The sequence below is a fragment of the Urocitellus parryii genome, chromosome 14, assembly GCF_045843805.1.
Source record: "Urocitellus parryii isolate mUroPar1 chromosome 14, mUroPar1.hap1, whole genome shotgun sequence".
In the NCBI taxonomy this organism is placed as follows: domain Eukaryota; kingdom Metazoa; phylum Chordata; class Mammalia; order Rodentia; family Sciuridae; genus Urocitellus; species Urocitellus parryii.
Genome location: NC_135544.1, coordinates 67,053,574 through 67,080,535, shown reverse-complemented (window position 1 = coordinate 67,080,535; position 26,962 = coordinate 67,053,574). Strand labels below are relative to the sequence as shown.

The window sequence follows — 26,962 nt, the reverse complement described above, 5'->3', positions numbered from 1 at the left end:
GGCCAGCCCCCGTGCTCAAGTCAGCGGCCGAGCCTGTGTCCCCGCGCCGCCAAACCCGGCTGCGCGGACCCGCCCCCGCCTCTAGGGCCGGGTCAAAGGGCACCTTTTCTGGAGCCCCCGCCCGAGCGGGCGAGGCGGCGCTCACTGCGCACGCGCGCCGCTGGCCACCAGCTCTGAGCCACACCCACCGGAGCCGCGACGGCCAATCAGCGCGGCCGGGGGCGGGGCTTCCCGTAGAGGCGGTGACGGCGGGCGACTTCCGGCAATATTCTCGGGTGCGACGCAGTCGGTGCGCACTGAGCTGTCGCGTCGGGTGAGGCCAGGCTAGTGGGGAGCGGAGCACAGGTGGGCTGGGGGCCGCGGTCTGCCCGCGGGGAGGGGGTGGCCAGGTATGGAGAAGTCGTGGGCCCGCCAGTGGGGAGGGGACCGCTAGGAGGGAGAGGACGGCCAGGTGGGACGGCGCCTGGGGGCCCGCAGTGGGGAGAGGAGCGCCAGGTGGGACCGGAGCTGTGGGGCCCATCCGTGGGGAGGGGATCGCCAGGTGGGGAGAAGTCGTGGGGTCCGCCAGTGACGAGGGGACCTTCAGGTGGGGAGGGATCGCCAGGTGGGACGGGGCCTTGGCCGCCGGTAGGGCGGTGCACTGCTGAGCCTGCCCTCGGTGGACCTGCCCTAGGTGCTCACCTAGTCCCCACCTAGCTCCAAGGCGTCCTCTGTCGGTCCTTGCTTTGTCTGCCTCCCTCTGGACCCAGAGAAGGCTGCTCTGCAAACCTAGGCCTCTCCCTGTTCTCTTGAGTTCCTGTGCACCTTCTCTGTGACATATGCCTGGGAATGACCCCGTTCTCCTCCACGCCACTGTGTACCTACCTACTATTTTTCTTGCAGGTGGTACTTGAGAATTGTGTATCCTTCCCTTCACAGCTTATTTTGGCCTTTTGGATTCCATCTCTATTCCAGGGCCTATTCAGACTCACCTTGAACTAGGAGTCTGAAGAACTGTCTTCAGTGAAGTTCTCTTTTTGCCTATTCCCAGTTCTTTTACTATCTAATCAGAAAAGACCTGATTTCTCTTTCATACAGCTTTTCCCCCTCCTTGCATTGTTTTCCTTTTCCGTGAAGCATCAGTAATTATCTTTCAGACCTTGTTGGAGTGAATCCCACTTTTGACTCTCAGCCTCTAATTTGCAATGTTTTGATGTACTCTCTGAATCAAATTTGTTCACACTTACAAACCAACGTTTGACCCAAAATTGTTTGGTCTTAAGTTATTTGAAAACATCATAAGAAAACGCAATAAAGAAAAATAGAATGCTTATCAAATTGAAGACCAGTTATTCCTTCTTATTGCAGAACAATGAAAGATAAGAAGGGGGAAAGTAAGTTCCTATACTAACTTCTTTTTCTGAATTTGAATAGCAACTGACTTGCTATTTTGTTTATTGTGTATGCTATTTTAGCTCTTGTTTAACAGTTCTTATTGTTTTTAAAGCCCAACTTAATAGTTGCATTAAGTACTATTTTCATCTAGCTTAAATAAGGAAATACATGTGGCCTCTTAAAATGTATTAGGGTTTTTGTTTTCCTTGTCTTAGTACTGTTGTATTTAAATGAATCATTACTTTAGATTATGTTGGTGATGTGTCACATAAGTTAAAAAAAAAAAAACTCTTGTAAATATATGGCATCTTTTACTAAGGTTTTCAGGAACTGCTTTTATAAACATAGTGGCTGAGAGCATGCATTCTAGAGCTAGAGCCCCTAATTTTGAATCCTGTTCCACCAAACTCTTTGCCTTGATGTTCTCATATACAGAAGAGAACTAAACCTGTAAAGTGAGAATGACATTTCCTATCTTGTTGGGTAGTATGACAACTAAATGAGATAATGCCTGTAAATTGTTTAGATTGATGTCTACCCCATACTAATCTCTGGTAAATGTTATCATCACTAGTCTTACCAGTTAGGAAAACCTATGCTTATAAGAAGAAAAGACATTTCTTGATTAGTTCAGATTCTTTCATGCCAGGAATTTCCACTGAGAAATGTATTTCATAGTCCTGTTCTGCAGTACTCCACTCTCATGTCCTGCCATATTAAACAGGAGGTTTAAAATAGTTCAGCCCCATATGCTCTCTGACATAGTTAGCATAAGATGTGCTTAAATATTGCATGTTATACAAAATGAGTAGACTCTGAATAGTCACTCTTTTATTTTGTATTAATTTTCAGAAATAATTTCCAGTTTTAATTTTTGTATTTGCAAATTCTCAAAGGTAATTTTAATTAAAATAAACTTGTAAAGCTCTAGCAATTCACATTTTTTAGCTGTGCAGATAAATTCCTGAACAAAGTTGTAGGGTATCATTCTAAAAATTAAGTAGCTTGTTTTCTGATTTGTAAAATCAGTTGCTCAGATTGGGAGTATTTTTGAAAACTTGACATGTGGGCCTCTTAAATTGCAACTTCTCTTTTTTGCATTTCCCAGTGACTTACTTATTTGTTACTTTTTTTTTTTTTTTAAATCTGTTTAGTTCTTAAACTATATAAATTTAAAATAAAGCTCAGGATAATCCAGAGATTTTACCATTACAAATTTATGAAATACACACATCTGCTGAAGAGCTAATTTTTTTTCCTCTGTTGAAAAATCTAGGGCATGGGCTTGTTTATTTCCCATGGTCCATTAGCTTCATTGCACTACTGGCCAATCCAAAACAGGAAGGAAGGAAAGAATCACTTAACTGCTGAAAAATTCACTCCAAATCATATTAATTTCTTCCCAAGTTGTTATAGTCAAAATTGTAATATGGGTAGAGGTATTTTTAAAAAGGTTATTTTATTGGACACACCACGCTGGCTCTTTGTGTGTTTTGCTAGGGTTAGCACCCAGGGCCTCACACGTGCCAGTCAATGCTCTACCACTGTGCCACATCCCCAGCCAACACTGGCTGTTTACATAAATGTTATAGTCATTTTTTGAAGCCAGAAAATAAGTGTGCTCAGTGGGGAACAGACATAGCCTACACAGGTTAACTTTAAGACAATTTGTTGGCTGAGGACACAGGTCTGCACAGGACACTGATAAGAGTCTGTTGCTTGTGGGGCTCTTTGGCCTGTCTCATTTCTCCATTTAGATCTATACTATCTATCTTTTATCTGTCTTCCTTCTCCATATAGATCTGTCCTTAGATCTATTTAGATCTAAGCCCTAGGAGGTTATCATTCTTTTAACAACACTGTTCACCTTGACACATTGCTCAAAAACATAGTTACCCAGAGTCTTTTGACCCTCTGAATTTCTCTCGGTTGTGTCACATGTATCCTGATTGTACATTTCCCCTCACCATCCCTGTGACTGATACTTCTTTCCTTGCCTCTCCATTCATATGAAATTAACCAGGCTTGAAGGCTGAGCCCATGTCCTCCCTGGAACCTTCCTGGCTGACCTTCCTTCTGTAGTCACTACTATTTTACATGCTAAAATTTCTTTTAGTTGTTCCCTCTTTACCATTTCTTTGTTTTCCATGTTATAGGATCACCTGGATATACAGGTAAACACATACTTGATGTTACATATGTATGCTTTGGGTTTTTGTTGTTATTGTTGTTGTTGTTTTGTTTTTGTTTTTGTTTTTTTAGTTCCTCAGTTGCATGGTACACCTTAAGGGCATGGACACCCATTACTATAATATTTAGTGAGTGACAAGTGTTTGTCATGAAGTGACCCTTTTTATGGTCATTTCAGGGTCACCACTGGATTTTCTTTTGAATCCATGGTTCCATTGTGATATTGAGAGGTACTTTGGGAGTTTTCAGAGATTGTCAAACAGCTTTGTTTTTGTAGTGTACATTTGATGATACTGAAGTTGTCATGTAAAGTAGACATTGCTTCTTCAGGGCCCTTCCATCTCTTGGGGGGTGTCCTCTGGCCCATATATCAATATAGATATATTATGGATCATAAGATAACTCTGGATTGATTGGACATGAATGGTGGCCTTCACATTTGGAATGATCCATAGCTATGAAGCAGATCTGTAAGACAAGGCTTACCATAGTAGTGCTGAGATTTAAAAAACGTTTTAAAATGATCTTCTAAAGCAAGAATTCAATCAATATATGCCTGAAAAGGGTATGTCCAGGCTATAAATTATCTTAGCAAGGTTTCATGATCCTCTCGTAAGGAAGAATTATTTCAATGCATATTTTATACCAGTACAGGAATTGGGTGCTTGGAGTTGACCCAGGGATAATGGTGATGTTTATGTAATTTCCTTACTAATTCTTTTGGCTCTTCTAAGTTAGCATAAATGCCCATTTGATAGCCTGGATTGTTAGTTACACTACATGTACTTTGGACTCAGTCTTTAAAGAACTCTCTCTGATATAATATGCTATGTCGTGAAATGCTCCAGGCCTACTTTGATTTTTGGTTGTGTGTGTGTGTGTGTGTGTGTGTGTGTGTTTTCTCCAGTGTTGGGGAATCAAACACAGGGCCTCATGAGTACTAGTCAAATGCTGTACCCCAGCCCTTGCCAGTCTACTTTGGATACAAGATTCATAGATGCTGCTCAGCTGAAATGAATTTTGTGTAAGTCTTTGGCTTCCTGGTGTAGCTAAACTAAAATATGTCTGCTTTTGAACATCTACTGTGTTTGGCTTCTTTACAATGTTTTTCCTGTCTGTCAATCATGTCTTTCTTAAAATGCATGCTTCTCTTAGCTTTCCGCCTTTCCCAAACCCCCGACTCTTCCTTGAGTTTCTCTCTTGACTCATCTCAAGCCACTGTCCCTCACCTGTTGGTGTTTCTTGAGTTCTCTCCTTGGTGGTCTTGATTTCTACACTGCCTACTCTACAATGTTATTTCCATGACTTCAATTGCTCTGAATGCTGGTAGTTTTCCTGTATTTCTCTCTAACCTAACTTTTTTTTTTCTGGTCTATTAATTAATTAATTCAGTAAATAGATATTTGAACTCTTGCCATGTGCCTGGCCTTGTTCAGGGTAATTGGGATACAGAACTGAAAAAGACCTCATTCGCTTTTAGGAAAATAAATACATGAGTGATTTTAGGCAGCCCTTGTTGGGGTGTGGACACCAGGCAATGCCGAGCCCTGTGAGGTGCGGAGGAGTGAGTGGTCGGGGAAGCCTTTGTGGGGAGGTGACATTTCAAATCCCCAGCTCCTAGCCCTGTCTGTGCAGAGAATCACCCCTGAACCTTTAAAAGCTGCTTACTCCTAGCCTTCCCCGCTAGGTACTCATACTTAATTGGTCTGAGAGGGGACCAGGCACTTCATAAACTGAAAACCACCGATTACCAGAAAGGGAATTCCAGATCTCACTCTCATCAAATTGTAAGCTTCTTAGAAGTAGTAATATCTGTTGTTTCACTTTTTAAGTTATAATTTTTATTTCTAGATTCTAGTTGACAGCATGTCTGAAGCTGAGGTCAGTGTCCTAGCCCCATCCTCCCCTCCCAGCCTGCTGCCTCTCGTGGCCTCATTCAGCAGTCAGAATCTGGACATCATCTTTGGCTCTTTCCCCACATGGCCACCCATCCTCGGGTGCTGCTGACTCTGCCCCCTCAGTGTTGCTGTAGTCTCCTCCTTTCCTTCCTCTGAAGGCCGGCACTCAGAGGTCTCCTCTCCACCTCCTACTGCTGACATGGCACACACCTGAGCCCTCTTCAGCTCAAGATCCATCGAATTACTTGAACCACTTATGTGTCAGTCCCTGTCTTGTTCCCCTTGCTCTCAGAGTGAAGCCCAGCTCCTTTGCCTCATCTGGCCATCCCAACTTCTTCTTCTCACTCTGGCAACTCCCCACTCCCACCTTCTGTGCCAAGCACCCAAACTGATCCACCTGGAGGAGATGGTCGTGAGGAGTCTCAGGCTGTGTTGCCTCTGATTGCAGTCAGTGCATGGTTTGAAATGACATCCTTGACTCTTGCTGCTGCTTCGGGTGTAAGCCTCTGTTACCTCGGAGCTGGAAAACCCACCTGTTATGCTCCACCGTTATCATTGTAGAGCCCCCAAGGTGCTGTGCTGTCTTCATTGTCTCATCCCCGATGACCTGCCAACATTTAGGTGATAAGTATTTTGTTCTTTAAAATCAGTGAACAAATTTTCTAAATGAAACTTTGATTACTTATTCATATATATTTATACTTTTAATGCAAATTGATTTTTTGTTTTATAGGAGAACTATGCCATTCCTGGGTCAGGACTGGAGATCTCCTGGGTGGAGTTGGATTAAAACTGAAGATGGCTGGAAAAGATGCGAGTCCTGCAATCCGGAGCTGGGAAGAGAAAGCAGCCAGTGTAGTCTCAGCCATGACGTGTGAGTCACGGCCGGCAGAGTCAGGCTGCTACCTCTTTACCTTTATGGCTGTACCTGCTTTTCAGGTCACCACAGAGCTCTGTAACTTGTCATCTTGCTGAGAATTGTCCACTCTTGGAGGCTGATGTGAGGAAATGACTTATTTAGCTAAAGAATGAGCTTGGCAGTTAGCCTGACTTCCACACATGGATGCTCCTTTTTCTTACTCTTTATAACATTTAATCCTCATGATAGTCTGAGAGAAAGAAATTATTTTAACCTTACAGTATAGCTGAGGATCTGAGGCTGGCAGCCAGTGTCAAGGATGTGGCAATAGTGGCTTGCACAAGAAAGAAGTCTTTTTTCTCTCTGGCAACTTGAGTTGATGTAGTGGCTTTGCTCGTGACATCACCAGGGCTGAGTGGCATTCTCTCTTTTGCTTTCCTGTCCTGGAGTTCAGGCCCATCTGCAGGGGTCCAGAGGGTGTGTTACCCACTGTCTGACCTGCTCAGTGCCAGGGGCAGTACTGCCTGCTACATCTGCTTCCAGCTGGTGGTGGACGGGACACACTCCTGCACTTATGGCATACATAGCCCTTGATTACCTGGATCGCGGCTGCCTGCACCTCACTGACTAGAGCATGAGTTGCGGGGACGCTGGGGTGCCAGTTGGTCTGCTGTGAGGCCATCTGTCCTGGTAGAATTGCTAGATGGCATGGGTACGGGAACAGGTAGATGGCCCTGGAGTCATCCCTAGCAGTCCCTGATCCGAGTTGTTGAGAATGTGGAGGCTTGGGAAAGTCGTGAGCCCTTGTCCTCTGGGGCGCCTGGGTCTAGGCTTTGGTTTTAGTGTGGGTTCTTATTTGGCACTTGCATTCTATCATTTGTGTGTGTGAGGGTCCCTCTGTTTAAGTTTAGTAGTTTTAGGCCAGAGACTGGTTTTTGCATATTTGAAGCAGGAATTAGTCTTATACTTCAGTTATAGTGAAGGTAATGCATAATACTCATTTATGAGTTTATGTTGTGGCATTTCTCTGCCATTCTGTGTTTTATTAATATTGAAGGTTGGAAAATCTAAAGTGGCAATTATCTGTGCTGTTGGTATTAGATAATTAATTTTAGACAATTGCAAATTTCTTGGGTGGTTTTTTATTGTCTTACGGTTTTTTATTATTTATTTTTTAGTTATAGGTGGACACAATATCTTTATTTTATTTTTTTGTGGTGCTGAGGATCAAACCCAGTGCCTTATGCATGGCAGATGAGCGCTCTACCTCTGAGCCACAACTCCAGCCCTGTCTTACAGTTTTTATAGCGAGTTATTTAAGTTTAAAGTTGGTTAAATATATCTAGAAATGTTGGGTGTCTCATTTCTTCCAGATGATCACTGTTAAGCATAGAGATTCCTCAACTCACAGATCTAGGATAGGGAAACAGGTCACAAAATTCAGTTTTAAAAAAGCTATCACTGAGTACCAGGGCTATAGCTCAGTGGTAAAGTGCTTGGCTCACATGCATGAGGCACTGGGTTCAATTCTCAGCACCACATAAAAATAAATAAAGATACTGTGTGTTTATCTACAACTAAAAAACATACATATTTTTTTTAAAAAAGCCATCACTGAAAACCCATGTTCTGCTAGTTCTGTATTAAAGGATTTGCCCAATTCTTGTTTTTTTCCTATGTATTCTTTTCCCTATCATCCCAAACATGTTTTTAGTGTCTGAGAATTGACTTTTCTTAAATTTATTTTTGTAGTTGTGTATGGACAGCATGCCTTTATTTTGTTTATTTTTATGCAGCGTTAGGGATCAAACTCAGTGCCTCACACATGATGGTAGGCAAGTGCTCTGCAACTGAGCTACAGCTCCAGCCCCAATTCACTTTCTTACGTACACATAGAATTGGAGAATTCAATCCAAACGTGTTGGCAGCTCTCTGGGCCCCTTCCCTTCCCTTGCTTCCCAGCACACTTACCACTCTCCCACCCTCTGAAGCTTACTTGCAGATGTGTCTAATTCCTTGGCACACTGAAGATGTGCCTCTGCTTCGGGCAAAGAAGCCATGTGTCTGCAGTTGGAGAGAGGGCTTCCACAGCAGCCCAGCTGCTGCTGTGGACAGCGTGGAAGGGCTGTGCTCTCTGTCCCATACCACTCCATTTGCCTCAGAAGCCTCAGACCTTCTCCTCCCACTCTGCCTTTCTTCCCTGTCTGTCCACCAGAACTCACAGCCAGACTTGTGGGGGTCTGGGTGTGACCAGGACAGCAGAAGGGTTCTAGTGCTTCCTGCTTCCCTGAAAGGAAAAAGCTGCTAACTTTCAACCTCAGTTGTAACTAAGATGAAGCTCTAAACAACCCCAGTGTGAGTGGCTCCATAAAACACCTCCTCTCCCTCCATGTGTGTTTGGGAAACAGCCCTTTTAATTCTTTGATGTGGAGTGAGCATTCCAAAGCTAGAACCGTTATGGTAAAAAATGGCCTAAGTGATTAAGATTCTAACTTTGTTAATATTTTTTTTGTTTGTAATGGTCATTAAAAATAGACCTTTAACTGTCCCCTGCTTATTCTCATCTCATTTTAAGATTGAAAATTCTGAGAAAAAGATAAAAAAGGATGCATTGATTCAGCTCCTGCTCCAGACCTTTGCTTAAGGTGCTCTTTCAGGTGACATTTGTGATACTGCCAAGGTCCTTGATGATAGACAGAGTTAAGCCCTCTTTTGAATGCTTGGTTCTTCATTGAGTAGATGTTGTTCATTAGAACTTAGGAAATGTCTTTCTACAGAGCGCAGCTTGAAGCACAGGGGCTCACCTTGCACCCCTTTAAGCCACAGATTCAGGATAAGGCAGCGGGTGGTACACAGGAGTGGGAGGGGGCAAGCAACCTGGTCCAGTGGCCCAGCCCAGTTGGAACTGGTGGGCTCTCACCAGGCAGGGACTGTGTATACCACTGGCAGAGTCAGCAAAGCACGAGGGTTGCAGGCCAATGGGATGAAGCATACTAAGGTTTTAGCTCCTGCTCTTCATCGCATGGTTGGCATTGCTGGTAGATATGGCATGATCTGTGTGGAGGAAGCACTGCAGGGGTGTGTCTCAGAACTTCCCCCCACTCAGCAGATCTCCAGGATCTCCTCACTAAGAGCACTGCTGGGGACGTGCAAAGGCCTTGCTGCCCTGTGGACTGATGCATTCCACCTGGGCTCCACCTAGTACTCTGGGACTTGCCCTTTGCTTCAACGTGTTAACTCTTAGCACATTTTTTTTTTTTGTTTAAAACTTGTTAAACATTCTATTCTATCTTATTCAAACTCAAATGTTTCAGGTTTATCATGGTTACTTTGTTCTCTGTAGGCATAGTCATGGGGGTTATTGTGAATTTAGAGCTCCACCAAAATTGCCTTCAGCCATAGTTCTGGAGATAGCTGAACACTATAAAAGCATCTGTGGGAATTCATGGGGTGGGAATTCATGGGCAGTAGGAACTGGACCCCCAGCCATCCTACGTCCCTTTGCATAAATGCCCCTGCTGTCAAGCACAGTCCCCCAGGGATCTTTACACTGTTGTTACAGGTTTGTAAAACCCACCTGACCTTTCTTACATGTTTTCTTTGGTGGCTAGAAAGCAAAATGTAAGTAAACGATGTAAAATATTTGTTTGTATATCACACTCAGCAAATAGCATTCTAGGCAGTATTGCTGCCGTGTGTGTTTGTGTGTGTGTGTGTGTACACGTACAGGGGACAGGTTGTGTGTGGGTGTGTGGTCCTAAGAATTGAACCCAGGGTTTTGTACATGTTACATAAGCAGGTCATTTCTTTTAGTAAGTGATTTTCTTTGGTTTGCACATTCTTGTCTCCAACTTCATTTTACTATTCTATCCCCAGATTTGTGGGTTTTTTCATTTATAAAGCAATATCTGCTCATTGTAAATGAACAAAACATAAAAATTATGTAATCTCAAAAGCATAGAAGAGGAGGCACAGAGTCCTCCCCATCCTCCCTCAGCTCCTGCTCTGCCTGCCCACAGGTAGCCAGATGATGGCTTGGAGAGGAAGAGGTGGGATTAGGAAGGGTTCGGATCCTGTTGGGATTTTGTAGGACTCACAGGCAGGTAGGATGCGTAGAGTGTAGTCTAAAGGAGTGAGGAGGATGGCCTTTGGCTGCATAGTTGGAAGGATGAGTCCCACTGACTTGAGGAACTTCTGGTACAGGCCCAGGGTCTGCCTGAGCAGCTTGGATGGGCCACACGTCACATGGCCCTTCACTGTGTGGCTCCATCAGCCATCGTCCTTCCCCCACTTTTCACTTCTTGGAAGTTGTGCCACATCAGCACATGTTGGTTTGCCTCATTCTTTATAATGACCACGTTTCATTGTTTAGATACAGCATGTCTTGTTTACCCAAGCTTCTACTAATCACACTTTAGTTATTTCTGTTTGTCATTATTTCTGACTGGTAGCTTCGGTTACCTGTGTGTATCCCTTTGCATACTTGTATGATATTTACAAAGTGTAAGTTCCTAATAGAATTATACCAGTTTATACTTTCAATAGTATTATACAAAATTTTGCAGGTAATATGGCAATACTAGAACTTTAAGTATACATGGAGGTGACCGAGCATGTATAGATAGGTCAGAGCTTGAAGACTTGGCAAATGACCTAGGTTCTTACCTTCAAGTGAGAAAAACCTAATCCAAACTGATGTATACAAAAGGAGAACCTACTTACAGCAAGATTTTTTGTCTATTAGAGTAGTTGCCCCTCTGCACAAGGGGCGGATGGTAGAGGAGTGATGGAAACCCGTCCCGCCCCTGGCTGGCTCGTTTTCCTTCACCTGCAGGGTGAGCAGCCTTTGCACCTTTGCTCCTGGGGCTGCTGCTTCACTGGCACATACAGGGTGTCCACGTTGCTGGCTCTCCTTTCCTCACTTGAAGGACTGAGCAGCACTCTGTTGGTTCTCTAAGTAGGCTACGCATACTTCTGATGTGTGTTTACGTGTTGTTTTTTGTTGTTGTTGTTTTAATTTATATATGACAGAATGCATTACAATTCTTATGACACATATAGAACACAATTTTTCATATCTCTGGTTGTATACAAAGTATATTCAGATAGAGGGAGCATGGGAAGAATAGACAAACTCTAGATAGGGCAGAGGTGTTGGGGGGAAGGAAGGGGGCATGGGGTTATAAATGATGGTGGAATGTGATGATCATTATTATCCAAAGTATATGTATAAAGACATAAATTGGTGTGAATATACTTTGTTTACATGTTTTGATTTTTTTTTTAAATCTGAGCACAGCATTCCCATCACAACTTGAGCTGCAATAGATGCTGATAAAATCAGGGTTCTAGAGTCTGCATAAGTGTGGAGACATGTTCATAGAACTTTAAATATACATGGAGGTGACCGAGTGAAGCAGAGACCAAGACTAGCCATCAAAATTGGTTTTGTTTTGGTTGCTGACTGATTTATCTTCCAAAAGCAGAGGGCCGAGTTACTATTTTTATGTTGAATTGAATTATCACTGGTATCCTGCTGGCCACAGGTAGCATGGTCATGCTGGGCCTATAGGGCCCGAGAGCAAGCATCCTCCTCCAGTGCAGATCACCAGGCTGTGCATTGAGGCCTGAATTGCATCTGCGGGGTGGTATCTGCAGATGAAAGCTGCCCACTTACTTTATGCAGGTTGTTTAGTGTGAGCAATCAGCGGACCCTGGTCATGGAGACAGGGCCCTGGCTTAGTCCCCCTGATCCGAAGTTGGGTTGCCCAGACAGGCTCAGATCTTAGTTCATTCTTGAAGCTTGGCACGTTCATCAGCTCCCATGATTTTATCAGCATCTATTCTAAGGCATTCTTTCTCATTTTGTTTTGTTTCGTGTATCCATATTTTAATTCAAAACACTCATCTCTTATTTGAGGTATGGCATTAAAAAGGCCTTAAAATTTCCAATACCCGAATTTCTAGATTTTCTCTCCTCCCCTTTCCTCATCCACCTTTTATTTTAGTGAAATGTAGCATACAGAGAACGTGTACAAAGCAAGAGTTCTAATTCAGTGATATGTCATAGAGAATGTGTCAGAGTAACTAGCATAATCAAAGATGTGCCCACTGTCCCAAAAGCCACCCCATTCTTGCTTTTTTACAGTTGAGCATCTAGTGATGTATGTCTAAACACTGTAGTGTGGTTTCATCTGATGGATTCTGCAGTGTCTCGCCTCTGTTGGATGGTGGTTGTTGGCAAGGTTTATCCTATAGCCGAGGGAACTTGCTGCCATGCTTGTTCTATTAGGAATGGGCATCTGCTTGCTTTCACTGGGATTTTACAGAGAGTGCTGCTGTGAACATTCTTGGATAAGTCTTCAGGTTTATGTGTGTGTTCTTTCTTGGCTGAAAATATCCCTACTACTGTGACAGTGGGGCCTGGAGTGAGTGCCCAGGCACCATTAAGTTATGCCAGACTATTTTTCAGAGTGTGTTAGCCACTCTTTCGTAGACTTAAAGTCTGCTGTTGCACTCCAGCGTCGGTCTATTTTTCTTTTTCCCTTTTGGAAATAATGGAGATAGCATGGTAATGCTGTGAGGACAGACAGTTCAGTGTTCAAAACAAGGGTCTTCCAGTGTGAGGTCCGGTATTTTCGACCCAGGTGTCCAAATTCATCAGCAAAGGAAGAAGTGTTTTTGACTAGTGCAGTCCAGTTGAGAAAGGCAGACTCTCAGGTTTCCCTCACTGCTGACCCCCCTTGAGTCACAGCATTGACATGGTGGGTCACAGAATGCTCTGTGAAAGTTGAAACTCAAGCTTCAAGGGGGAAAACATGGAGGCTATTGTCACAACCTGGGGAATAGAGAACCATGATTCAGTTTTAAAAATTTCTTGTCTAAAGTCATCACTAGAAAGAAGGGGAACTGGAATGCCAAAACAATTCTGAAAAATAAGAACATGATTTTAAGATTTACTGCTAAATGTGGAACTGTGTGGTCAGAGAGAGTGGTCTGTGGATTGGGACAGGATAGACATACATTCAGTGCATCTGCACAGAGAGGCCCCAAGTAGGGCCATGCACATGCAGTCAGCTGATTTTTGACAGAGGCACAAAGGCAATTCAATGGAGAAAATATAATCTTGTCAATAAATTGTGATGGAAAACTGGACATCTACGTGCAAAAAAGATGGACATTGACCTACAGCTCCCACTTTATATAAGAATTAATGGGTTATAGAGCCAGCTGTAAATTGTAAAGCAATAAAACTTGTGCAAGAAGCGCAGGGGAAAGTCTGCAGGATCATTTAGATATGATACCAGAAGCACAACCCAGAAAAGAAAAACATCAGTGATTTACATTTTATCAAGAATGTTTTCTCTGAGAGAATATATTTGTAAACCACATATCTGACAAAGGACTATTATTTGGAATATACAAAACGCACTTAAAATTCAATAATAAGAGAACAAGCAGAACCCAGGAGGAAATGGGATGAAAGAACTAAACCTGTGCTTCACCAAAGGAGACTCTCGAATTGCAAAGAAGCCAGGAAAACAAGCAGAGAAAAATAATCACACGCTCAACTCTCAACTTGCTTGTCCTTGGAGAGTACGGGGGCGGGGGGGATTGGGGGAGAAGCAGGGCGCTTACGGGAGTCCCCACGCTAGCTGTGGCTGCCGGTGACCCACTGGAGGTCTGGCAGGAAGTGTGGAGAGTAGTACGACTGTTGCAGGCCCAGGCGGGCCTTTGCTCATTCCTGGTGATATGGAAGGCGTCACCTTCCACACAGGCACCACCACACACCTGCCTATCAGGGGGCTAAGTTGGAGAACAGCAACAGCAAAGTACACAGAGGCTGACCAGGGTAGACTCCTATGAGGACAGTGGACTGTGAATGGCACAGCCACTTTGAAGGACAGTTGGGAAGTTTGCTATTAAGTTAAGCTGCAGTATGGCCCAGCAACCTCACTCCTCTGCACTTACCCAAGGCGAATGAAAACTGTTTACACAAAATATGTATATGAACAGTAATGGCAGTTTTATTCGGTAATTGCTGGAGGTTGGACAGAACCCTCTGTCCTTCACCTAATGAATGGATGACAAACAGGAAACATCTCTATAATGCAGACTACCCAGAAGGAGCAAGGAGTGCTTGTTGAGCAACGAGGTAGTGTGGATGAGTATTGGGAAACTTAACCCAGAGGCCTCCACAGGTGTTTTAGTCAGCCATGTTCCTGCTGTGACCAAAAGACCTAACAAACAATTTTAAGGAGCAAAAGTACATTTGGCCAGCTCCATTCCTCAGGGACTGGGTGAGGCAGAACATCACCATGAAAGTGTATGGAGGAGGAAAACAGCTGGGGACATTGCATCAGGAAGCAGAGAGAGTTCTCACCTTGGGTAAAATATAAACTCCAAGGCACACCCCCAGCAACCCACTTTTTCCAGCCACTCCCTAACTACCTGTATTTGCCACCCTGTCAAGGGTTAACGTGCTGAATAGATTAAGGCTCTCACAACCCAGTCACTTTCCCTCTAAACCACCTTGCATCTCTTCACATATGAGCTGTGAGAGATACCTCACCTCTAAATTGTGACAGCATCATGGGGTCTGGGGCTGATTACCAAAGGCAAAGGACTGCTCTAGGGTACCCGAACTGTGGTTATATTTGTGACTGTTACAAGCTGTAGATCTTACCAGAATCAGCAGGGAGTTTCTGTGGGGGCCGTGAAGACTCCATAAGATGCAGGCTGTGACGATGGGTCTCATTTGGCAGAGTCTGATGGCCACACTAGAGGTGGATGTGAAGGAGCTGGCCTGAGGGACTGGGCCCTGTGACAGGACGCCACGCAGCTGGAGACAGGAGGCTGGTTGGCACATTCTTGTCACGGTGTGGGTTGAGCACCTGGAACCTCTTTAGAGATGTGCTGGAGCATACGGCCATGAGCGAGTGGGGACGATGAGAGCCAGTTTCTCACGTTAGAGGAAGAAGTGGGAAGCCAGGAGACGCTGTGGCAGAACCCTGTGGTCTTTGACAGGGTTGGGGTCTCAATAGGAGCCAGCTTGCTTGTGTTTTAGAGAGAGAGGGATCTGTGGGCACAGAGTGAGTGGAGTGCACCCCTTCTACAGTTGTGTCCATGAAGGCCTTGTGGCACCAGCAGCCCTGGTGAGCATCCAGGCCTTCTGAGAGGACACTGACTCCAGGGCTGGAGTGGGGAAGAGACAGGCCTGAGAGCTGAGAAATCTAATGAGGGGTTCTAACTTACGAGGGCAGACACCAACCCAGAGTGCCCTAGTTGCCAAAGCAGGAACAGTTTGAGCAATAAAATTAACATGACCAAAAGAAGATGGCAGGCCAGAGGGAGGCAGCATTCTGTGCCACTCCATGATCCAGATCTCACCTAGTCGGGATACTGCACCTCTGAGAATGTTAGAGGACCCCTCTACAGCTGATTTTTGCAGAAATCACCAGTGCTGTGACTCCTGGCTCCCACAACCCAAAGCCCACAGTTCTAGCTCACACACGGCTTGCCAGCGCCTTAGCAGAACCGCCTATCAGCACCCCTGCAGAACTCCAGACTTTGCTGTGCTCCCACACAGGTCACTTGGCTACTACCTACCCACATACGACACTATCACCCGGCTCCCCCTCCTCACCAAACACCCCAGCGCTGGAAGCAGACCGCCCCCATCTTGGGTGACCTTTCTTGCCATATTTGGTGAGGGCAGCTCCCAGATCAGATCTCTGATAGCCAGGTACCAGGTATAGGACTTCCCCCTGATCCCATCCCAGTGGTGATAGCACAGTAACCACCCAGCACAGAAACAGTTCTGAGTTGGGTAGGTGTGCAGTGCAACCAGGGTGCTGCCCACCTCCTATGAGCCTTGGTGTGAGAGGTCCCGCAGGTGGGAACTAAGGGAGAGGGAGATGGGGCTAAAGATTGGATCCTAACAGAGAGACCAGGGACTGGGAAATCTCCAAACAAGAGAGGGAAATAGTACCGGGCACTTAAGTCATATGAGCAGTCCCCAAAAGAGACCTGTGAGGTGTAATCTTCCTGCGGGAACTGGCAGGTGGCACTCCCCGCTTCCAGGCGCCCTACACCAGGACCAGTCTTCCCACCCTGGTTACCTCCACCATCCTGAGGGCAGAGACACCAGCTTACAACAGATAATCCCACCTATTGGTGAGAAGAGAAGCAGAAAAGATACGGATCTCTAAAACTAGCAACAACCTTCGTTTCTTCCTTCAAATATTTTTTTTCTTTCTCTTCTACCTGTCTATCCTCCAGCCCTCACATCCCCAACATATGTGAAACCAAGAACTTTGCAAGAAATAGGATTTTGAGGGCTGAGTCATCTGAATAATATTAATTATATAGAGGTGTTGTATATGCCTTTTTTTTCTTTCATTTTTCTTTCCCCTCCAAATTTTACTATTTATGTACTCTACTGTCTTCCCACGTACTTGTCTACCCTAAATTACTTGCTGTCTATTTTCTTGCTACTAACCCTCTTCATTAGATTTCTCTTTTACACTTCCTAAGGTGTATTAACTCTGGATCCTCACGTCCTACATCCTCAGCATATCGTCCTATGCCCACCCCCAGTTCATTGTCCACCGTGAGAAACTCTAAACCCTTTTACAAAACTACTGATTATATTTTAGATAATAATTGAATCCAACATTTCTGAACATTGAGACTAAACTGTTAATGTCTTAACAACAATAGATTGTTCATAGATGGTATATCGTTGATACTGGGATCTGATAACATTGTCCTTCCCCACAAAGGAGGGATCTTGGGACCCTACAAGAGCATTACCAAAAAAAAAAAAAAGCACTTAAAATTCAACAATAAGAGAATTTACCTATAGGGTAAAAACAATTAACACCCCAGGCCCACAGAGCTGGAAAGGAAGACACAGGAGCAACATGAATAGACAAGGGAAGAAAGTGCCCCAAACAGATCAGGACACCACATCGTGAGGATCATTGGCAGCCACAGCAGGAGGAATGACAGAGAAAAAGTTCAGGATGTATGTGGTTAAATGTTCTGTGAACTCAAGGAAGATATAAGGGAACAAATACAAGCAGTGAAAGATCACTTTGACAAGGAGCTCCATAAACAAATACAGGAAGCAAAAGATCACCTCAACAGGGAGAGAGAGGTGCTAAAACAAACAAACAAACAGAAATTCTTGAAATGAAAGAAACAATAATCCACATTAAAAGCTCAAATGAAAGCATCACCAACAGAGTAGACCACTTGAAAGAGAGGACATCAGACAATGAAGATAAAATATATAATCTTGAAAAGAACGTAGATTACACAGTGATAATGGTAAGAAACCACGGGCAGAACATTCAAGAAATATGGGATATAAATGAGAACATAGACACAACATATCAAAATCTCTGGGACACTATGAAAGCAGTACAAAGAGGAAAGTTCATTGCATGGAGTTAATTCCTTAAAAGAACAAAAAGTCAACAAATAAATGACCTCACATTACATCTCAAAGCCCTAGAAAAAGAACAAATCAACAATAAAAGCAGTAGAAGGCAAGATATAATTAAAATTAGAGCTGAAATCAATGAAACCGAAACAAAAGAAACAATTGAAAAAAACTGACAAAACAAAAAGTCGGTTCTTTGAAAAAATAAATAAAATTGACAGACCCTTAGCCATGCTAATGAAGAGAAGGAGAGAGAAAACTCAAATTACCAGCATACGTGATGAAAAAGGTAATATCACAACAGACACTTCAGAAATACAGAGGATAATTAGGAATTATTTTGAAAACTTACATTCCAGTAAAATAGAAAACACTGAAGGCACTGACAAATTTCTTAAGTCATACGACTTGTCCAGATTGAACTAGGAAGACATACACAATTTAAAAAGACCAATATCAAGTGATGAAATAGAAGATGCCATCAGAAGCCTACCAACCAAGAAAAGCCCAGGACTGGATGGATACACAGCCGAGTTCTACAAGACCTTTAAAGAAGAACTAATACCAATACTCTTCAGTTTATTTTTATGTGGCACCACTTCCAAACTCATTCTATGAGGCCAATATCACTCTGATGCCAAAACCAGGCAAAGACACATCAAGGAAAGAAAACTTCAGACCAATATCTTTAATGAACATAGATGCTAAAATTCTGGCAAATCGAATACAAAAACATATCAAAAAGATCATGCACCATGATCAAGTGGGATTCATCCCAGGGATGCAAGGTTGGCTCTACATACGGAAATCAATAAATGTAATTCATCACATCAATAGACTCAAAGATAAGAATCATATGGTTATCTCAATAGATACAGAAACAGCATTTGACAAAATTCAGCACCCCTTCATGTTCAAAACACTAGAAAAACTAGGGATAACAGGAACATATCTCAACATCATAAAGGCTATCTACACTAAGCCTCAGGCTAACATCATTCTAAATGGAGAAAAACTGAAGGCATTCCCTCTAAAAATTGGAATAAGACAGGGATGCTCTCTTTCCCACCACTTCTGTTTATTTTCACCACTTCCATAGTTCTTGAAACACTGGCCAGAGCAATTAGATGAAAGAAATTAAAGGAGGAAAAAAAGAACTTAAATTAGCACTATTTGCTGACAATATGATTCTATACCTAGAAGACCCAAAAACCTCCTCTAGAAAACTTCTAGAACCAGTAAATGAATTCAGCAAAGTAGAAGGATATAAAATCAGCCCCCGTAAATCAAAGCCATTTCTGTGTATCAGTGACAAATCCTCTGAGAGGGAAATGAGGAAATACCCCATTTACAGTAACCTCAAACAAAAATTAAATACTTGGGACTCAACTTAATGAAAGAGGTGAAAGATCTATTCAATGAAAACTACAGAACCCTAAGGAGAAAAATCAGAGAAGACCTTAGAAGATGGAAAGATCTACCTTGCTCTTGGATAGGCAGAATTAATATTATCAAAATGACCATACTTGGGGCTGGGGTTGAGGCTCAGCAGTAGAGTGTTCGCCTAGCACTAGGTTCAAGTCTCAGCACCACATAAAAATAAATAAATAAAATAAAGTTACTTTGTACGACTACAACTAAAATAAATAAATAAATAAAAATGACCATACAACCAAAAGCACTATACTGATTTAATGCAATTCTGATCAAAATCCCAATGGCATCATGAAATTCATCTGGAAAAATAAGAGACCCAGATTAGCTAAAGCAATCCTTAGCAGGAAGAGTGAAGCAGGTGGTATCGCTATACCAGACCTTAAACTATACTACAGAGCAATAGTAACAAACACAGCATGGTATTTGGCACCACAATAGACTGGTAGACCAATGGTACAGAATAGAGGACACAGAGACTAAACATTTATCTTATATTACTTTAAATATAAGATAAATATATTATCTCATATTGTCTTAAACATTTATCTTATATTAGACAAAGGTGCCAAAAACATGCACTGGAGAAAAGATAGCCTCTTCAACAAATAGTGCTAGGAAAATTGGAGATCCATATACAACAAAATGAAATTAAACCTCTATCTCTCACCATGTGAAAAACTCAACTCAAAATGGATCAAGGACCTAGGAATTAAACCAGAGATTCTGTGTCTAATAGAAGAAAAAGTAGGCCTAATATTCATCATGTGGGATTAGGCCCCAACTTCCTTAAAAAGACTCCTGTAGCACAAGAATTAAAACCAGGAATCAATAAATGGGATGGATTTGGTCTAAAAAGTTTCTTTTCAGCACAAGAAACAATCTGTGAGGTGAACAGAGAGCCTACAACCTGGGAGCAAATTTTTACCCCTCACACATCAGATAGAGCTCTAATCTCTAGGGTATATAAAGAACTTGAAAAGCTAAGCACCAAAAAAAAACCCAATCAATAAATGGGCCAAAGGCCTGAACAGACACTTCTCAGAAGAAGATATACAATCAACCAACAATTATATGAAAAAAATGTTCATCATCTCTAGAAATTAGAGAAATGCAAATCAAAACTACTCTAAGATTTCATCTTACTCCAGTCAGAATGGCAGCTATTATTGAAGACAAACAATAATAAGTGTTGGTGAGGATGTGGGGGAAAAGGCACACTCATACACTGCTGGTGGGACTGCAAATTGGTGCAGCCAATATGGAAAGCAGTATGGAGATTCCTTGGAACCTGGGAATGGAACCACCATTTGACCCAGCTATCCCTCTCCTCGGTCTATACCCAAAGGACTTAAAAACAGCATACTACAGGGTTACAGCCACATCAATGTTTATAGCAGCACAATTCACAATAGCTAAACTGTGGAATCAACCTAGATGCTCCTCAGTAGATGAATGGATAAAAAAAAAAATGTGGCATATATACACATGGAATTTTACTCAGCGATAAAAGAGAATAAAATCATGGCGTTTGCAGGTGAATGGATGGCACTAGAGAAGATAATACTAAGTAAAGTTAGCCAATCTCCAAAAAAAAGCCAAATGTTTTCTCTGATATAAGGAGGCTGATTCATAGTGGGGTAGGGAGGGAGAGCATGGGAGGAATAGACAAAACTCTATTAGATAGGGCGGCGGGGGAAGGGAGGGGGCAAGGGGTTAGCAATGATGGTGGAATGTGATGGACATCATTATTCAAAGTACATGTTATGAAGACATGAATTGGTGTGAACATACCTCACATACAACCAGAGGTATGAAAAATTGTGCCATATATGTGTAATAAGAATTGTAATGCATTCCGCTGTCACTTATTTTTTAAAATCAATTAAAAGTAGAGCCCCAAAAGCAAATCGTTTGGTAAATTGCATAAAATCCAGGACATCCATAAAGGAAATAATAAAGAATATTCATTCTTTAAAAAATAAAAATAAGTAAAATAGACCTTATAGTACTGAATTATAGCCATAAGAGAAAGTAAATATTCCCGAGTTTGAGTTGATAACTGAATACATGAATAAATGAGGGATGAGGGAGAATTCTCTTACGGAAGACTTCAGAGGAAGAAGGATGTAAAAGTGACCATGAGGAAAGCATGGCTGTTGCCACCCAGCCTTCCCAGGTGCCCAGCAGGTAGGTGAAAGGCTAGAGCAACCCATCTGTCAGCAATCCCCCAGGGCACCTTTCATCCCAAGGAGCAGTCGACAGCTCTGTATGGCAGTGCCACCTCGCCAACTCCCAGGGCTGGCGGCACACATGTGGCTGGGAACCACCAGTCCCCTGTGCCATTCTTCCCAGGAAAGAACACCAGCCAGGCTGATGAACTCCGCAGAGTAACTGACCATACTGAAATTGTCATGGCACAGGGTTGGGTCATCCAGAGGCAGGGTAGGTCCTGGGGACTCCAGCCAGGGACTGATGGGAGACCAGCGGGTAATGCCACAGCTGAGTCGGTGGCATTTCCTGGCTTTGGTCCTGGCTCCATGGCTGTGTGACAGAAGGGGAGGCTGGATGCAAACCCAGGACCACTCGTTCTGGAAATCTGAGTGGCTCGCTAGCCCTCACCAAGGGAACGAACAGGCAGGACAGAGGTAAGAAGCAGTGTCACAGGCATGCTAGCTGTGCTGCCAGGAGCCCTGGGGTACCCAGGGGCCTGAGTACCCCCAGAATCTGGAGAGGGGCTGTTTAGGAGTAGGAGGCAGAAACATGAGGTTCATAATAGGGTAGATTCCCTGAGCCCTACTAAAAACTCTCTCATCCCGCTGTGTGTGAATTGTGCATCTAATCCCTTTGGGCTTTGTCCTGGGTGTGAGGAGGAACAGGTAGCATCCCGCTGTTACACCTACTGGCTCCCCTCTCTTTTCTGCAGTGTGGAAGGTCTCCATTGTCCTCTGTCAAATTTCCCTGGGTGGCTGGAACTGCCTGGTCTCTGTTCTGACAGACTGCCCCTCCGTCGCTTCTCTGCATTGCGGGAACCCTGGAGAAACTCCTGGCAGTTTAGACCTGGGGTGGCCAGAGGACTCTGGGAATGAGCTCCACGGTCAATTTGTCTAACTCTTAAGAAAAAATAGCCATCTTATTGGAATAGCATTAAATTTATGCACATATATTTTCTTAAATAATACTTCATCTACTTCTAGCTTATTTACTTCATAAGTTTATCAGTTAGCATTTGTGATTTTCCTCTCATCGTTGATGCTGTCATGTATCTGTACTTTATTTTTTTCCCTAACATATCTAATTTTTGTTCTTCTTGACTGTTTTCTGCAGAGAAATAGTTTTTAGATTACTTTTTTATTTCTAGTCTTTTTTAAAAAAACTTTTTTTCTTTTTTTTAATTTACTTTTTTTAGTTTTTAGGTGGACACAATATCTTCATTTTACATTTACATGGTGTTGAGGATCGAACCTAGTGCCTTGTTTGTGCTAGGCAAGCGCTCTACCTCTGAGCCACAACCCTAGCCCCTAGTCTTATTTTAAATCTGCTTTCATCTTTAATAATTCTTTCCCTTCTTTTCATTAACATTCACGAGTTTTTAAATTATATGTTTAAATAATTTATTCTCATTATTTAAATTTTATACAGACATTTGGTGCTATAGTTTTCTGTGCTCACTGTTTTTCTTAGGTCCATATGCATTTCCCCAAACTTTTTTTTTAATATTTTTTTATAATAGATGGATATAATATCTTTATTTTATTGCTTTATGTGGTGCTGAGGATCGAACCCAGTGCCTCACACAGGCTGGGTAAGTGCTCTACCAACTGAGCTGCAACCCTAGCCTTCCCCAACCTGTTGTGGCTGAATTTTACATTCAGTTGTGATGTTTGAGTTTGCTCTGTGAGTCAGTCTTAAGCTCTTTTCCTTATGACAGGTGGGAGGAGCTGTTGAACACCTGCTCTGTTTGGCCTCTGGTCTCTCAGGTTAATGCTTTTTGTGTGTTACACATGCCCACGTCTGCATGTCTCTCTCTGCACATAACACGTGCCTATGTCTGCATCTTTCTGCACATAATGTTGCCCAAGCCTGCATATCTCTGCATGAAATGTGCCCACCCCTGAATCTCTGGGTTTATCTGTCTGCATCTTTCCACCTGTAACATGTGTCTATGCCTGCGTCTCTGTGCATAATGTGTATGTATATCTGTGTATGTGTACGTAACATGTTTGTGTGTCTGCACACCTGTGTCTACATCTCAGTGTGCAGCATGCATCTACATCTGCATCTCTCTTTGTAGGTATATTTTTTAACATCACAAGTAACTGGAGGCTGCCTATCACACTGTGTTCTAAGTATTTGCTTTTGCTGTTTTGGCAGTTAGGGTGGCTGTTCTTCTAATGTTTGTGCTGATGTCCATATGTCATGCCCTTAGTTCCTTGGTTTTGGAACCTCCTCTTGGCTGCTGACAGACCATGGTATTGCAGTCATCTGGTAGCCCCCTCTCCCCACATCTTTTCCAAAGTGGCCTTGTCCCCTTTGTGCCTGGTTGGCATCTGACACCTCCCCCCACACCACTGGGTTGTTTGTCTGTTTGTTGCTTATCTGAGCAGAGCCACTGCCTGTTACACCTTTGTCACCACCAGGTTCTGTGGTCTCAGCCTATCAGCTTGGCCTCCGAGCCTGTCTTCAGTAGTTCCCTTGCTCCTGTCACAGTACTGCTTGTTTGCATGCTCAGGTCAGCCTGACCTGACAGTTTTTGATTCAGATTTTAAATCTTTGGCTCCCATGTTTCCCTTGGATATCTTATCTACATGACTGAGCCTACTCGGTCCAGTGCCTGTGAACCTACAGAACTTCTAACTAGTTCAGGTTGCTCATCCCCATTTCATGGACATACCTGCTCGAGGCGGGAGAAGTTTATAGACCCCGCAGCAATGGTGACACGCCGCTGTGATCTGGGGAGCTTCTGTCCATGCAGGTGAAATGGTCCAGGGGGCAAGGTCCGGCACCTCATGGGAAGTCGGGAGTGAGGGCCGCACTGCCTGCCCTGTACATATGTGATGCTTTCATGGCTTCCTCCTCTGATGTCAATGCAGAGAGTCCCCTTGGAAGCTCACAGTGTTCTCCTCCGGCTGATGGTCTGGTGTGCAGTACAGTGAGTGTGTCGGGTCCTGAATCTGCTCCTGGCCCCTTACCTCTATTCCATGCACCCTGGCTGTTTCGCCTTCCTGCCACATAACAAGTGCCCTTAGGTTCCTAGACTGCATGTGAGAAAAGAAGTATGAATCTAAAAAAATAGGTTTCGCTTTGCTCTTTCTTTTGAACTTATAGAAAATTGGACTTTTTCTTTTGGAATATCTTTTTTTAATATTTTTTTAGTTGTTGATAGACCTTTATTTTATTTATTTATATGAGGTGCTGAGAATCGAACCCAGTGCCTCACATATGCCAGACAAGTGCACTACTGCTGAGCCACAGCCACAGCCCCAGCCCTTAGAATATCTTTTTACGAATACAGTGGCAAGAAAGTAGCATTATATTAGGAAAATGAATGATGCGAGCCTTTGCCTTCAAAGAAAATATCAGACGGCTGCTTATTGCTTGGTCTCCCCTATGGGTGGCAGGTGTCTGGCACAGCACACTTTCAAGATCAGAGTCAACCTGAGAGTTTTCCAGGGCCCATGACTTCAGCCCAGTGGCTTGAAATATCAGAGATTACATGTGCTCACAGGTTCGGAGCCAGAGTCCAAAATCAGGGGCCAGGCAGAGCTGGTCCTCTGGGGCTCTGGAGAGCACCACCCACACCTCCTTTGTCTTGGCTGGTGGAAACACCACCCCGTTCTCCACCTTGGCTGTCACATGCCTCTCCCTGTGCAGCTCTTCTCTGCTCAAGAACATACCAGTGCTTGACCAGTCCAAGAGAGCCTCATCTCAGTGTCCTTCCCTGAAAAGATCTATTTTCTACATAGAGTCACACAGGTTAGGACTCAGATGTCTTTGGAGGAGCCATCATCCAAACTATTACAATCAGTTTATAAGATTCTGACTTCAAGAAGTCTCCCCTTCTGTGTCAAACCCTAGGAGGGTAAAAAGATGACTCTCTTGTGCACTGTGGACAGAACATGTTCCAAATGTCACAGCACCCCCAACCCCAGCTATATTTAGGGGCCGTGGAGGAGGTGAGTTTGTGAGCGTGCATCCTGATCCTGGGACTGTCCTTGTAGGAAGCAGAAGAGGAAGGGCCTGTGGGGACACAGGAGAAGGCTTGCCTGAAAACCGGGGAGGGAGGACACAGGGAAGCAGCCCTCTGACACCCTCATCCGGGACCCCCAGGCTCTGTTTCTGGTAGGAAGTATCTACTGTTCTTGAGAAATGGGGGCTACTCTCCCTGAAAGGGTCTGAGACACAGGAAGCAGTAGGCCCCATGGCTAGGGTCAGGCCAGGCCCCAGGAGTGGGGGTGTTCAGAGTATAGGAGGCACAAGGTACTGGTCAGCAGCACCCAGATCCAGTAGTAGTCACAACAGGACTGTTAGTGCCACCAGACTCACACAGACCCTGTCCTGTCTGGGGCACACTGGGATGTTCAGAGCAGGTGGGCAGAGGAGCAGAGGGAGAGAGCTGGCTTCTGTGGAGGTGAACTGCCCACCCACATCAAGCTCTCTTTCATAGACAGCTCAAGAAAAAAAGAGGAATCTAGAAGTTCAGCTAATTCAGGGGTGAGTTCAGCCAGGGATTCTTTTCATTTCACACTCTTGCATTGTTTGCAAGAGTGTTAATCTTGGTAATGTTTTTTAATAGCAGCAAAAGTTTTATTTTATATATATATTTTTTATTTTTTTACATATATATATATATTTTTTTAATTGGGTATTGAAGATTGAACCTGGAGGCATACACTGAGCCACCTCTTCAGCCCTTTTTATTTTTTATTTTGAGACCGGGTCTTGCTAATTTGCTTAGGGCCTTGCTTCATTGCTGAGGTTGGGCTCATACTTGCAGTCCTCCTGCCTTAGCCTCCTGAGCTGCTGAGATCACAGGTGTTTGTGATATATCTTACCACAATGAGTGGAGAACTGCTACACTTAACTGGTCACTGTAGAAATTGGAGGTTCCCCTCCTGTCATCTTCTACGCAGGTAGAGAGTGAAGGCAGTTTGGAGAGATGGCCTAAGCCGCATGCCACAGAATGGCCTTGAAGCCAAAGACCTGTTACCACCTTTTCAGGAAATGTCATCTGAGAAAACACATGCTTCCTGAAATGTCCCTGTTGGAACGCTGTAGCCGAGGGAAATGTTAGGTCACATGGGGTGCAGTGAAGCACTGCTCACTCCTGGAACTGGGCTGCAGGAACGAGCTGCTGAGTGCTGAGCTCTGTGCTTCCTCTTGGGAGCCGTCTATTGATTTGTCTGCACTGGGGAAAGTTGTGCCCCATGGTTTATAGAACAACCCTGAAGGAGTGTTGCTCTTGAGTGTGCTCCTAAGGAGAAGGTGAGGGCCTGTAGGTGCAGGAGGGGAAGCTGCCAGCTCAGGCATGCGATGAACGTGCAACTGTCCTGAGGTTCTTGCAAGTGTGTGAACCTTGCTGTCCGCTCATGATATTGTGTGAGGTCCCATGGATCAGCCCTTCCTCCTGCCCAGCACACCCCCTGGGCGATCTGGACAGGACAAGTCAAGCATGCTGCCCCCTCCCATGTGGCAAGATACACACTACCTAAAGTTTACCCCTCAGCCACGTCTAGGCATTCAGTTCAGGGGCATGGC

At 43.9% G+C, this 26,962-nt stretch overlaps 1 protein-coding gene across 7 annotated transcripts in view; it reads left to right on the top strand.

Moving 5' to 3' along the window:
• Window positions 1-252: 252 nt before the first annotated feature.
• Window positions 253-26,962, top strand: part of Fbxo25 (F-box protein 25) — a 52,600-nt gene continuing 25,890 nt past the window's right edge. For 3 of the 7 annotated variants that reach the window (XM_026382145.2, XM_026382142.2, XM_077792522.1), the window contains exons 1-2: window positions 260-345; window positions 6,196-6,336. In XM_026382145.2, coding sequence (XP_026237930.2) covers window positions 6,203-6,336 — 134 coding nt within the window. In that variant the 5' untranslated portion in view covers window positions 260-345; window positions 6,196-6,202. Of the gene's footprint in view, window positions 346-369; window positions 390-3,530; window positions 3,549-6,031; window positions 6,084-6,195; window positions 6,337-26,962 lie in introns of those variants that run through there. The other 4 variants (XM_026382143.2, XM_077792521.1, XM_077792520.1 and 1 more) reach the window with 4 other exon arrangements.